General features: G+C 55.7%; 1 protein-coding gene across 4 annotated transcripts in view; it reads right to left on the bottom strand.

The window, feature by feature from the left end:
* The window catches only part of PHRF1 (PHD and ring finger domains 1), a 40,672-nt gene extending 26,771 nt beyond the window's left edge, over positions 1–13,901 (bottom strand). For 3 of the 4 annotated variants that reach the window (XM_033203961.1, XM_033203965.1, XM_033203962.1), the window contains exons 1-3: positions 13,537–13,901; positions 7,429–7,543; positions 6,623–6,742 (exon numbers count right to left, since the gene is read on the bottom strand). In XM_033203961.1, coding sequence (XP_033059852.1) covers positions 6,623–6,742; positions 7,429–7,522 — 214 coding nt within the window. In that variant the 5' untranslated portion in view covers positions 7,523–7,543; positions 13,537–13,901. The remainder of the gene's footprint in view (positions 1–6,622; positions 6,743–7,428; positions 7,544–13,536) is intronic. The other variant, XM_033203964.1, reaches the window with a different exon arrangement.

Raw genomic sequence — 13,901 nt, 5'->3', positions numbered from 1 at the left:
CCATGAACCATCTGCCCGCAGACGGGACCTCCTTCTGAGGTCACCCGTTCCTCTTCCCTGTGGGAGGCAGAGCACAGGCTCCTAACTGGGCCACTGACCACAACCGCTCTGGTCAATGTGGAGCGGTTCTGAGGCTACACCCTGACCAGCAGCAGGGAAATGCTCTGAGTTCAACACGGCAGAGCCCACATGTCCACTGCTATCTTCTTCCTACCCAACTCCACTGAAACAATGCTAAAAGAAACAGAACACAAGTTCACATGGGAAGAGGAAAAGACTCGGTGTGGGTGGCAGGTTCCTCCTCAGCCCCAAGACTCTCCTGGTTCCACGCATATGGGCAGGACCCTGCCAGCACTGGGGCATCACTCCCAGGACCCTGCTGTTATCCCGCAAAGGGAAAGGCACACCCAGAACAGGAATTTACACTGTTGAAGAGGCTGGGAGAAGTGAGAGCTGCGAGGGAGGCAGCAGAAGAGTTTTAAGTTTTCATCTTTTTTTTTTTTTTTTTGAGACGGAGTCTTGCTCTTTCGCCCGGGCTGGAGTGCAGTGGCCGGATCTCAGCTCACTGCAAGCTCCGCCTCCCGGGTTTTACGCCATTCTCCTGCCTCAGCCTCCCGAGTAGCTGGGACTACAGGCGCCCGCCACCTCGCCCGGCTAGTTTTTTTTTTTGGATTTTTAGTAGAGACGGGGTTTCACCCTGTTAGCCAGGATGGTCTCGATCGCCTGACCTCGTGATCCGCCCGTCTCGGCCTCCCAAAGTGCTGGGATTACAGGCTTGAGCCACCGCGCCCGGCCAGTTTTCATCTTTCATGTTAAGAGTTGAAGAACTGACCGGACGTGGTGGCTCAAGCCTGTAATCCCAGCACTTTGGGAGGCCGAGACGGGCGGATCACGAGGTCAAGAGATCGAGATCATCCTGGCTAACACGGTGAAACCCCGTCTCTACTAAAAAAAAATACAAAAAACTAGCCGGGCGAGGTGGCGGACGCCTGTAGTCCCAGCTACTCGGGAGGCTGAGGCAGGAGAATGGCGGGAACCCGGGAGGCGGAGCTTGCAGTGAGCTGAGATCCGGCCACTGCACTCCAGCCTGGGCGACAGAGCAAGACTCCGCCTCAAAAAAAAAAAAAAAAATAGTTGAAGAACTACTGGCTGGGCGCAGTGGCTCATGCCTGTAATCCCAGCACTTTGGGAGACCGAGACGGGCGGATCACAAGGTCAGGAGATCGAGACCATCCTGGCTAACACGGTGAAACCCTGTCTCTACTAAAAATACAAAAAATTGCCAGGCGTGGTAGCTCAAGCCTGTAATCCCAGCACCTTGGGAGGCCACGGAGGGTAGATCGCAAGGTCAGGGGCTTGAGACCAGCCTGGCCAACATGGCAAGACCCGTCTCTACAAAAAATACAAAAATAGCTGGGTGTGGTGGTGTGTGCCTGTAATCCCAGCTACTCGGGAGGCTGAGGCAGGAGAATCGCTTGAACCTGGGAAGCGGAGGTTGCAGTGAGCCTAGACTGCGCCATTGCACTCCAACCTGGGTGACAAAGACTCGATCTCAAAAATAAATAAATAATAAAAATACAAAAAATCAGCTGGGCATGGTGGTGGGCACCTGTAGTCCCAGCTACCCAGGAGGCTGAGGCAGGAGAATGGTGTGAACCCGGAAGGCGGAGCTTGCAGTGAGCTGAGATCGCGCCACTGCACTCCAGCCTGGGTGACAGAGCGAGACTCCGTCTCAAAAAGAAAAAAAGAGTTGAAGAGCTACTACCTCAAGCTGGAGAGGGCAGCGTAACAAGTGATTTCCAGCAGGAAACACCAGGGTGGGAAAAGCAACGAGAACGAAAGTTCCCGGGCCCAGTGACGCGGGCCTTGCCCTCTCCAACTCCCTCCCCAACATGTTTCCCACCAGTTAGGGACCCACTGGCTACTTCTTCCTGTTTAAAAAACAGTCCTGGCCAGGCGTAGTGCCTCAGGCCTGTCATCCCAGCACTTTGGGAGGCCAAGGTGGGCGGATCACCTGAGGTCAGGAGTTCGAGACCAGCCTGGTCAACATGGTGAAACCCCATCTCTAATAAAAACACAAAAATTACCCAGGCGTGGTGACATGCGCCTGTAATCCGAGCTACTTGAGAGGCTGAGGCAGGAGAACTGCTTGAACCCAGGAGGTGGAGGCTGTAGTGAGCCCAGATCGCGCCACTACACTCCAGCCTGGGTGAAATTCGGTCTCAAAAAAAAAAAAAAGGTCCTGGAGGAATAAAGAGGAGAGGGGTGTTCACTCAAGTTCTGCAGACACTGGCTACACCAACACCTCTCCAGTGCCTTCCCATCCCCTTCCTTCAGGGCGCTCAGCCCTCGTGGCTCCAGGTCTCTGTAAACCTCCTGTCACTTCACATCCCCCAGCCCTGGCCTCCCTGCCGCCCCTGCCCAGCCACCTCCTCCTGCCCCTCAGGCAGGTGGCAGCTTGTATTCTCCAGAAGCCTGTCCCCACCCCAGGTCCATGGAGCCTGTCCCTTTCCCGGACGCCCACAGCTCTCAGTGCCTATGACCCTGTCCCCCAGCTGCTGCTTGATGCACTGGGTTTGCTGCTAGAAGGTGAGCGCAGACACGGTGGGGGCCCTGCTGAGGCTCCTGTCACCCTCACTCCAGCCCACAACCCAGAGTCTCTGGCATCCAAAGTGCCCTCAGATCTCAAGGACAGAGAGTCACCCTGATGGCCCACACTTTCAGCCCTGGCAATGCCAGAATCCGTGCGGAGACCTGCTACAGATGAACCAGAGCCCTAACCCAACGCTGGGAGTAAGCAGGGGAGCCCCCTTGGGACCTGCAGACCCAGCAGACCAGCAAGAGCACATCACGTGCAGAGCTAAACATCGAACTCTGGAAGGACACGGCCAACACACACTGGCTCAGGCCATGAGCGCCATTCCCTCACCAACAGTCTCAAAAACAGGAGGGTTACCTTTCCGGAACGTTCTAACCCTGATAACCACAAGGCTATCCTGAAAGACTGTGACACACAGATCACAGTAGCCACTTGAGGACCACGGATTTTCCAGCCCGAGGGTGATGTCAGAAGGAAAGCAGTGGAAAGGCAAAATTCTGAGGCTGAGCTCAGCCTCCCTCTGAGGAAGCCACCACAGTGGAGCCGGGGCAGGGCAGGGGCAGGGTCGGGGCAAGGCCGGGGCAGGGTCGGGGCAGGGCAGGGGCAGGTCGGGGCAAGGCCGGGGCAGGGCAGGGGCAGGGTCGGGGCAGGGCAGGGGCAGGGTCGGGGCAGGGCTGGGGCAGGGCAGAGCAGGGTCGGGGCAGGGGATGCGCAGGGCCGAGGCAGGGCTGGGGCAGGGCGGGGCAGGGGCAGGGTGGGGGGACAGGGCCACCTCCTTGGTGGCCTCACAGGCTATGCACCACTGAGGGTGACAGCAACGGGCACAGGGAAGGAGGTACCACTAGTGCACCCCACAGACCTGTCTCCCCTTTGTTTTGTTTGAGACAGCGTCTCGATCCATCACCCTGGCTAGAATGTAGCCTCAACTTTCTGGGCTCAAGGGTCCTCCCACCTCAGCCTCCTGCGTAGCTGAGACCATAGACCTGGGCCACGACACCCAGCCCAGACCTGCCCCTTAAAGCTCTGTTCTCCGAAAAGAAGTTCAAGGGTACATACAATCATCAACCAATCGTAAGTGAGCTGAGAATTTTTTTTTTTGCCCAGGCTGGAGTGTGATGGCACGATCACAGCTCACTGCAGCCTGGACCTCTTGGGCTCAAACAATCCTCCAACCTCAGCCTACTGAGTAGTGGGGACTACAGGCACACATCACTGTGCCCAGGTAATTTTTGTGGGGCGTTTTTGTTTTTTTTTGAGACAGAGTCTTGTTCTGTTGCCCAGGCTGCAGTGCAGTGGCAATCTTGGCTCACTGAAACCTCCAACTCCCAGGTTCCAGCAATTCTCTCGCCTCAGCCTTCCTAGTAGCTGGGATTACAGGCACCACGCTCAGCTAATTTTTTTTTTTTTTTTGAGACGGAGGCTCGTTCTGTTGCTCAGGCTGGAGTGCAGTGGCGTGATCTCGGCTCACTGCAGGCTGCATCTCCGGGGTTCACGCCATTCTCCTGCCTCAGCCTCCCGAGTAGCTGGGACTACAGGCACCCGCCATCACGCCCGGTTAATTTTTTGTATTTTTAGTAGAGACAGGATTTCACTGTGTGAGCTGGGATGGTCTCGATCTCCTGACCTCGTGATCTGCCCGCCTTGGCCTCCCAAAGTGCTGGGATTACAGGTGTGAGCCACCGCACCTGGGCAATTTTTTTATATTTTTAGTAGAGACAGGGTTTTACCGTCTTAGCCAGGATGGTCTCAATCTCCTGACCTCGTGATCTGCTCACCTCGGCCTCCCAAAGTGCTGGGATTACAGGCATGAGCCACCGCGCCTGGTCAATTTTTGTATTTTTTGTACAGATGAGGTCTCGCTATGTTGTTCAGGCTGGTCTTCAACTTCTGAGCTCAAGCAATCCACCTGCTTCATGTTCCCAAAGTGCTGGGCCTATAGGCGTGAGCACTGTGCCCAGCCAGCCAGAATTTCTTTTTCTTCCTTTGAGATGAAATCTCACTCTATCGCCCAGGCTGGAGTGCAGTGGCACAATCTCTACTCACTGCAACCTCTGCCTCCTGGGCTCAAGCCATTCTCCTGCCTCAGCCTCCTGAGTAGCTGGGATTACAGGTGTGTGCCACCACACCAGGCTAATTTTTTGTATTTTTAGCAGAGATGGGGTTTCACCATGTTGGCCAGGCTGGTCTCGAACTCCTGACCTCAGATGATCCACTTGCCTTGGCCTCCCGAAGTGCTGGGATTACAGGCATGAGCCACTGAGCCTGGCCTGAATTTCTTAATAAAATCATAAAATCGCACAATGCATCTGTCAGCTCTCTTAGGAGTTCTGTTCAGATGAGTGTATAAACTACAAGTGGGTCAGGAGGTCCCAGGTCATGGCAAACCCCAGGTCACGCTAAACCCATCCTGTACCTAGGTGATGATGGCAGGCCTTTGTCGGGGTGTGGGGGGCAGGCGGTTGCCAAGATCTTGCTGCTCCTTCCATGGGGAATTCCAGTTCGGTTACATTCTCTCCAAAAACATCACAGATCATGTTGTTCAGTGTTCTTAGACATTTTAATTTTTTGCCCTCAACAGAGAAGAGACCTACTACGTTGTCAAACTGAACTTCAAAATGAAGGACTACAGCCGGGCACAGTGGCTCACACCTGTAATCCCAGCACTGGGAGACTGAGGCGGGTGGATCACGAGGTCAGGAGTTCGAGACCAGCCTGGCCAACATGGTGAAACCCCATCTCTACTAAAAATACAAAAATTAGGCCGGACGCAGTGGCTCAAGCCTGTAATCCCAGCACTTTGGGAAGCCGAGACGGGCGGATCATGAGGTCAGGAGATCGAGACCATCCTGGCTAACACGGTGAAACCCCGTCTCTACTAAAAAATACAAAAAAAACTACCTGGGCGAGGTGGCGGGCGCCTGTAGTCCCAGCTACTCGGGAGGCTGAGGCAGGAGAATGGCGTAAACCCGGGAGGCGGAGCTTGCAGTGAGCTGAAATCCAGCCACTGCACTCCAGCCTGGGCGACAGGGCGAGACTCCATCTCAAAAAAAAAAAGAAAAAAAAAAAATTAGCCAGGCGTGGTGGCAGGGGCCTGTAATCCCAGTTCCTCGGGAAGCTGAGGCAGGAGAACTGCTTGAGCCCAGGAGGCGGAAGTTGCAGTGAGCCGAGATTGAACCACTGCACTCCAGCCTAGGCACCAGCTCAAAAAAACACCAAAAACAAACAAACAAAAAAAACGGTGGGCACGGTGGCTCACACCTGTAATCCCAGCACTTTGGGAGGCCAAGGCAGGCGGATCACAAGGTCAGCAGATCAAGACCATTCTGGCTAATGCGGTGAAACCCCATCTCTACTAAAATTACAAAAAATTAGCCGGGTGTGGTGGCAGGTACCTGTAGTCCCAGTTGCTTGGAAGGCTGAGGCAGAAGAATGGCCTGAACTTGGGAGGCGGAGCTTGCAGTGCCCTGAGATCACACCACTGCACTCCAGCCTGGGCGACAGAGCAAGACTCTGTCTTAAAAAAAAAAAAAGCCGGGCGCGGTGGCTCAAGCCTGTAATCCCAGCACTTTGGGAGGCCGAGACGGGCGGATCACGAGGTCAGGAGATCGAGACCATCCTGGCTAACACGGTGAAACCCCGTCTCTACTAAAATATACAAAAAATTAGCCGGGCGAGATGGCGGGCGCCTGTAGTCCCAGCTACTCGGGAGGCTGAGGCGAGAGAATGGCGTAAACCCGGGAGGCGGAGCTTGCAGTGAGCTGAGATCCGGCCACGGCACTCCAGCCTGGGCGACAGAGCGAGACTCCGTCTCAAAAAAAAAAAAAAAAAAAAAAAAAAAAAAAAAGAAGGACTACGAATAAAGTGAGCCGTCCTCACAGCTGAAGACGAGGCCTCACTGCAGGTGACCATGGGGATGGGGCCAGCTGTGGTGATGACAGCACTCTCACGGAGGATGTTATAAAAGGCTGTCCCCACCATGACAAGAGGAAACACAGGAGCCGGCGTGAACACCAGCTGTCTCACCAGATCTGTCTTCCAGGTCTTCCTCCTCAGACGCCCCCTCATCTTCTCCGTCTGTGCCATCTCCGTGCTCGCTGTCGCTGTCGTCCCCGGAGTCCCCACTGCTGCCCTCGCTGCTTTCCTCTAGACACCAGGGTGAGACACAGGCCGCAGGGGCGTCAAGACTATGCAGCAGAGAGCAGGGTAGCTTTACACAGGCATAGAGGCATTAGGAGCACCTGCCAAACGGCTAACAGCTTCCCCAGGGCTGGCAAGGTGGGGGCACACGCAGGGAAAGGGAACATCCTTTCGTTCAACATTTGTGTTGTTTGCATTAAAAATTAGACAGGCCGGGCGCGGTGGCTCAAGCCTGTAATCCCAGCACTTTGGGAGGCCGAGACGGGCGGATCACGAGGTCAGGAGATCGAGACCATCCTGGCTAACACGGTGAAACCCCGTCTCTACTAAAAAAATACAAAAAATTAGCCGGGCGAGATGGTGGGCGCCTGTAAGTCCCAGCTACTCGGGAGGCTGAGGCGAGAGAATGGCGTAAACCTGGGAGGCTGAGCTTGCAGTGAGCTGAGATCCGGCCACTGCACTCCAGCCTGGGCGACAGAGCGAGACTCCGTCTCAAAAAAAAATAAAAAAATAAAAATAAATAAAAAATAAAAATTAGACAAAAGAATACGCTACTTCCACAATTTAAAATCAAAGGATAATTTTTTTTAGACTGAAAGTTGACAAGCGACACACACAGATGACCTCCAAAGAGAAACACCAGGCACCCTGCTCGTCCTGGGGACGCCCCTACCCGGCACTGGGCAGCTCACCAAAGTCACCTGCCGGGTCCGCAAGGCCGACCTGTGGGCGTCCATCCGGCCCTGGGCTCCGGGCCACAAGCTCATCCAGGCTTTCGTCATCCATTGCTGCACATTGAGCTCAGCTCTGAAAGAAACCAGAGCCAGGGAACTTCGAAACCGTCCCAGGCTGCAAAGAGCCCTCTGAAGAGCGATGACCTCTCCCCACAGGCCGCATCCCAGTGTCACATCCACCGCCACAGCACGTGGAGGGTGAGCCCTAAGATATCACACACGCAACAACCCTCACCAGTAAGCCTTGCATATGATTCACATTTACAGAGCTACCTGAAAAGCCAGATCCCAGCTGGCCACTGCATCCGGCCAGGAAAAAAAAATTGTTTTTAACTAAAAAAAAAAAAAAAAAATAGGTCGGCAGGGTGCAGTGGCTCACGCCTGTACCCTAGCACTTTGAGAGGCCGCGGCGGGTGGATCACCTGAGGTCGGGAGTTTGAGACCAAGCGTGGTCAGCATGACGAAACCCTGTCTCTGCTAAAAATATAAAAATTAGCCGGGCGTGGTGGCAGGTGCCTGTAATCCCGGCTACTTGGGAAGCTGAAGCAGGAGAATCACCTTGCACCTGGGAGGCGGAGCTTGCAGTGAGCTGAGATTACGCTACTGCACTCCAGCCTGGTCAACAAAGCAAGACTCCGTCTCAAAAAAAAAAAAAAAAAAGTAAAATTAGCTGGGCGTGGTGGTGGGCACCTATAATCCCAGCGACTCAGGAGGCTGAGGCAAAAGAATTGCTTGAACCCGGGAGGAGGGGGCTGCGGTGAGCTGAGATCGCACCACTGCACTCCAGCCTGGGCAATAAGAGCGAAACTCCATCTCTCAAAAAAAAAAAAAGGTCACTGCCGGGCGCGGTGGCTCAAGCCTGTAATCCCAGCACTTTGGGAGGCCGAGACGGGCGGATCACGAGGTCAGGAGATCGAGACCATCCTGGCTAACACGGTGAAACCCCGTCTCTACCAAAAAAATACAAAAAACTAGCCGGGCGCGGTGGCGGGCGCCTGTAGTCCCAGCTACTCTGGAGGCTGAGGCAGGAGAATGGCGTGAACCCGGGAGGCGGAGCTTGCAGTGAGCTGAGATCCGGCCACTGCACTCCAGCCTGGGCGACAGAGCGAGACTCCGTCTCAAAAAAAAAAAAAAAAAAAGGTCACTGACCACTGAACTGCAACACTCCTGAGGAATCACAACACCATATACAAACAAAATGGCCTCATCCTGAGCTGAGGCAGAGCCGGGCTTTATCAGCTGGGCACAAGAGGGGCCTCGGTGACACGTAGGATGCTCTCCCTGCCAAGGCTGGCCAGTGTCAGGAGGCCCGGAGGCTCTTCTGACCGCACCCCAACCCCATCCATCAGGGTGTTGCTGAGTCCCCGGTGGTACCCAGAGCTGAGGATGCAGAAGGCACAGAGGCCAGGCCTACCCCTTGGCTCCCAAGGCCACTTGCTCAAGGCACTAACCCATCAGCCAGGACCCCTGCCCTTCCCACTCTGCAAGGTCACTGTCAAGCTACACAGGACGCTGTACAAAGCCTTGGGAAATCTAGCTGGACACGCTCCTCCTTCCACAACAAGGCCTCAAACTTTGGTCCCAGATAAGGAATGAGATGCGTGCACGTGGTTCATTTCTCATCAGTGCTAGTCACCTTGTTTCCCAGGTGGCCCTGGGAGGAAAGGTCTCTCGACTAGGAGAGTGAGTCAGGAATCCAGCAAGGCAGTGAAGCCGGCCCTGTAACACTGCTTCCCATCAGGCCCAAGCTCATCCACGGTCAGACAAAAGCGCATCACACAAGAGGCCAGGAAGTAGGGGGCCAGAGCCAGGGGCCCTTGAGCTCAGGGCCTCCTCGCATTGGAGCTCAGCTCCTGCCACCACCGCGGGTTGCACATGTACCACAGCAACTGGAAAAAGGGGCTGTCACCGCCACTGCTGTCTGGACACCCCTGGACAACTATCCCTAATGGGGCTAAGGCTCAGAGAGCAGGACGGCCTCACTTCCCATCTGACAAGACAGTGCAAAACCCTAGATTCTTTTTTCTTTTGAGACGGAGTCTTGCTCTGTTGCCCAGGCTGGAGTGCTGGAGTGCAGTGGCATGATCTCGGCTCACTGCAAGCTCCGCCTCCCAGGTTCAAGCCATTCTCCTGCCTCAGCCTCCCAAGTAGCTGAGACCACAGGTGGCCGCCACTACACCCGGCTAATTTTTTTTTTGTATTTTTCAGTAGAGACGGGGTTTCACTGTGTTAGCCAGGATGGTCTCGATCTCCTGACCTCGTGATCCACCCGCCTCGGCCTCCCAGAGTGCTGGGATTACAGGCGTGAGCCACCGCGCCCGGCCAACCCTAGATTCTAAGATGATGCCTTCTAAAATACTGAGGAATGTCAACTCCACCAAACTGTCAACTGCCATATGTTACTACAGCCTGGAAACAGCGATTGCAGAAGTGGTTTTGCCAAATCAGTAATTGACCTTTCTTCTACCTGCCGCCCTAAGGTGAAGACAATTGGCCACGATTCCCACTCAAGGGAGTCTGCAGCCCTGCTGTTTGGTGGACCCAGCAACTCCAGAGACGCCCTGCTTGTCCTGCGTCTGAATCCTAGAGACACCGGCTCTGAAAGACACACAAGGGCCACGGCCCATCCAGGAGTGTGACCCCTTTCCCATGGTGTGCACTGAGACCTAGAGTGGCCGCAGCTCTCAGGCCGCAGCTAAGAAGACCTTAACTCCCTGGCAATAGCTGTGACCACCCTAACAACGGACCCCACATCCTCCTGGGACACCTGCTCCAACACCTACCCTGCCCCTACTTTGTGCAGCACAAGGTGAATGCAGTCCCTGCCCTGGAGAAATATATCTGAAAGAGGGAGGCAGATTCTCTCACATCAATCTACCGGGGAACACTTCAAGGAGACCAGCTAAGAGACAACAGAGCAGGGCTGGGGGGAGTCCCAGGGTCCAACTACTCTGAGTGCAAATCCTCACTCTGATGATGTATTTCACACAGAAAGTAAAAAATGTGAATCGGGCCGGGCGCGGTGGCTCATGCCTGTCATCCCAGCACTCTGGGAGGCCGAGGCGGGTGGATCACGAGGTCAGGAGACCGAGACCATCCTGGCTAACACGGTGAAACCCCGTCTCTACTAAAAACACAAAAAACTAGCCGGGCGACGTGGCGGGCGCCTGTAGTCCCAGCTACTCGGGAGGCTGAGGCAGGAGAATGGCGTAAACCCGGGAGGCGGAGCTTGCAGTGAGCTGAGATCCGGCCACTGCACTCCAGCCCGGGCGACAGAGCGAGACTCCGTCTCAAAAAAAAAAGTGAATCGACAGCCGGGCGCGGTGGCTCACGCCTGTCATCCCAGCACTTTGGGAGGCCAAGACGGGCAGATTGCCTGAGTTCAGGAGTTCGAGACCAGCCTAAGCATCACAGTGAAACCCCATCTCTACCAAAATACAAAAAATGAACTGGGCGTGGTGGCGGGCGCCTGAGTCCCAGCTACTCGGGAGGCTGAGGCAGGAGAACTGCTTAAACCTGGCAGGCGGAGGTAGCAGTGAGCTGAGATGGCGCCAGTACACTACAGCCTGGGTGACAGAGCGAGACTCTGTCTCCTAAAAAAAAAAAAAAAAGTGAATTAGCCGGGCGCAGTGGCTCACGCCTGTAATCTCAGCACTCTGGGAGGCTGAGGCAGGCAGATCACTTGAGCCTGCGAGTTACGAGACCAGCCTGGGCAACATGGCGAAACCCTGTCTCTACAAAACAATTTAAAAACCAGCTAGGTGTGGTGGAAACCGCCTGTAGTCTCAGCTACTTGGGAGTCTGAGGTCCAAAGATCACTTCACTCCAGGAGGTTGAGGCTGCAGTGAGCCATAATATGTGAACAAATAGCTCCTGGCTTCTCCCTTGATGCACTGAGATTGAGGACCACCTCCAAGGGTTAGGAAGGGCGACAGGCAATGGCTGGGCCTGCCCCAGGGCTGCCAGAAGAGACCCGTGAGGCCATGTAGGGTTTCGCACATAGGAGCTCGCTACAAATACCAGCTCAGGAGAGAGACTGAACTCTGCGAGTCCCTGTACCTGTGGGGCTAAGTCCTGAGGCCTTTGAACTTTACCACAGCTGGTGAGGGAAGCCTCCAGGGGCCTCTTACAATCCTCCACCACAGCAGCAGGAAGGTTCAGGTTATGTGAGGCTGAACAACATCCTTTCCTGGGTATCACACAACAGTAACTAGGGGTTATTTTGCCAAAGACAAGAAAATAACCTAGAAAGTCTCTGTAGGCCGGGCGCGGTGGCTCAAGCCTGTAATCCCAGCACTTTGGGAGGCCGAGAGGGGCGGATCACGAGGTCAGGAGATCGAGACCATCCTGGCTAATACGGTGAAACCCCGTCTCTACTAAAAAATACAAAAAACTAGCCGGGCGCGTTGGCGGGCGCCTGTAGTCCCAGCTACTTGGGAGGCTGAGGCAGGAGAATGGCGGGAACCCGGGAGGCGGAGCTTGCAGTGAGCTGAGATCCAGCCACTGCACTCCAGCCTGGGCGACAGAGCGAGACTCCGTCTCAAAAAAAAAAAAAAAAAAAAAAGAAAGTCTCTGTAGATACCCTCTAGCACAACTACCAGAAACAAGACATTTTGGGACCACCAGGAATCCTGTAGTCAGGACGCGGGTTAATGGGAGCCCCTAGACCTCCTGGTTGCACCAGCAGCCCCAACTCCACATCTTCCCTTCCCCATATCCACCTCTGCCATGTCCCAGGCCACAGGCCAGGAAGCCATTTCTGCAGAAAAGACCACAGCCCTTCCCAGCTGTTGGCCACCTTTGGCTGGGCTAGCAGAGCTCTGGGGTGGAGGGATCACTGTAGCTCTCCTGCTTAGACTCCAGATTTGGGGGATTAAAGGGGAAAAGAAAACCGGAAACGCTATTTCTCTCTCTTCGAATTCAGGGGAACCAACGCACTGGCAGTCCCAATCGTTACTGAGGAAGGAAAAGGGCCTTTGGTGTCCGGGGTGCCTGCAATCCCTTTTCATGCCAGTCCCGGAACCTGAGTGCCCATCTCAGGCACTGAACAAGCCTGCAGCCAAGTCCAACATCCCAACTCAGGCCAACTTTTATTCTTGTATTCACCATTTGCTGTATCAGCTAGAAGACCTCAAAATCGTAAACTGCAATGATAGTCAAAAAGTCAGGTGTGAACAAAGGTCTCCGCGGGCCTGAGATGAACACAGCGCTGCCGAGGGCCACGGCCAGGCTTGTGGTAGCCATGATGCTGAGGTGTCATCCATCCACTAGTACTCTAACTTAACATTCTTCCCATAAGAAAGAAAACCGGATGGTCCAGGAGAGAGGTCAAGTATGCCAACCCGAAGTCAAACCTCAGCTCAGCTTCAGAGCCTGTCCAGTGACCACAGGCCAGAATGTGGTTCACCCAGCTGACTGCTGTTCTGCTGTTGTCCAAACAAGTAAAGCACGTAAACTCCGAAGAAGGGGTAACACAAGCCGCGTCAAAAAGAGCACGGTCGGAGTCGGGGCTGGCGCGGACCCGGCCGCCGGCTCTGCCCCTCCCCGACTGTGTGGCGCTGGCAGTTGCTTAGCCTTTCTGGGCTCCAATCCCCTCATCGGTAAAACGGGAACAAAGCCTACTCCAGAGAGGCTGTTGTGAGAACTGCAAGAGTTAAGGAATAGGAAAACCGCCAGCCACACAGGCCTGGGGACATGCAGACAAGGCTCGAAGCCCAGGAAGGCAACCACGCACAGAGGCTGGAAACGAGGCAGCGAAGTCACAGCTCTCTTCCAAACGCGGCAGCGCGGACTCGCAGGGGGCACGCGCGTGGGTGCCACGGGGCGAGGCAGGTGGGCTCCCGCCGCGTCCCCGCAAGCCCCGGACGCCCGCCCGCAGGCCACGGGCCTCCCAGTCTCGGCGGGGCCTCCCAGCGCGCGCGCGCCCGCCCGCCCTCCCGGCCCGCCGCCAGCGCGGAGCAGGCCTCGCCCCACGGTGCAGGCCGCAGACAAAGCGCGTGGCGCCCACAGGCGGCCCGCGGCCCGGAGGAGCAGAGGCCCCAGGGCCGGCGCGGCCGCCGCACTTACCCGGAAACCTCGCGTCCCGTAGCCGCTCCTGAGGGCTCGCCGCCGCTGCCCGACCGAGAGTCGCTGCTAGGCCCGGCCCGGCCGCCGCCGCCGTCGCCGCGCGCTCTTCGACCCGGAAGTGCACGGCGCCTCTTCCGGGCCCCTCCGTCCCGTCCCGCCCGTTGACTGGAACCACTAGGACCAGAGCGGGAAATAAATGGCTGAAATGAGGAAGGTACCACTCCCTGCAGCCAGGGGTCTCGAGGCGTTTAAACGGTCTCCCTTCCACCTTGGAAACACTGTTTAATGCAGGATTCTGCCCGGAGAGATCAGTATCCTGGAAAAGCTCGTACTGTTTAACCCCCGGCCGTGGGGTGGTCCAGGCC

The sequence above is a fragment of the Trachypithecus francoisi genome, unplaced genomic scaffold (assembly GCF_009764315.1).
Source record: "Trachypithecus francoisi isolate TF-2019V2 unplaced genomic scaffold, Tfra_2.0 Lachesis_group8, whole genome shotgun sequence".
NCBI classification, from domain to species: domain Eukaryota; kingdom Metazoa; phylum Chordata; class Mammalia; order Primates; family Cercopithecidae; genus Trachypithecus; species Trachypithecus francoisi.
This window is presented reverse-complemented; position numbering and strand designations above follow the sequence as displayed.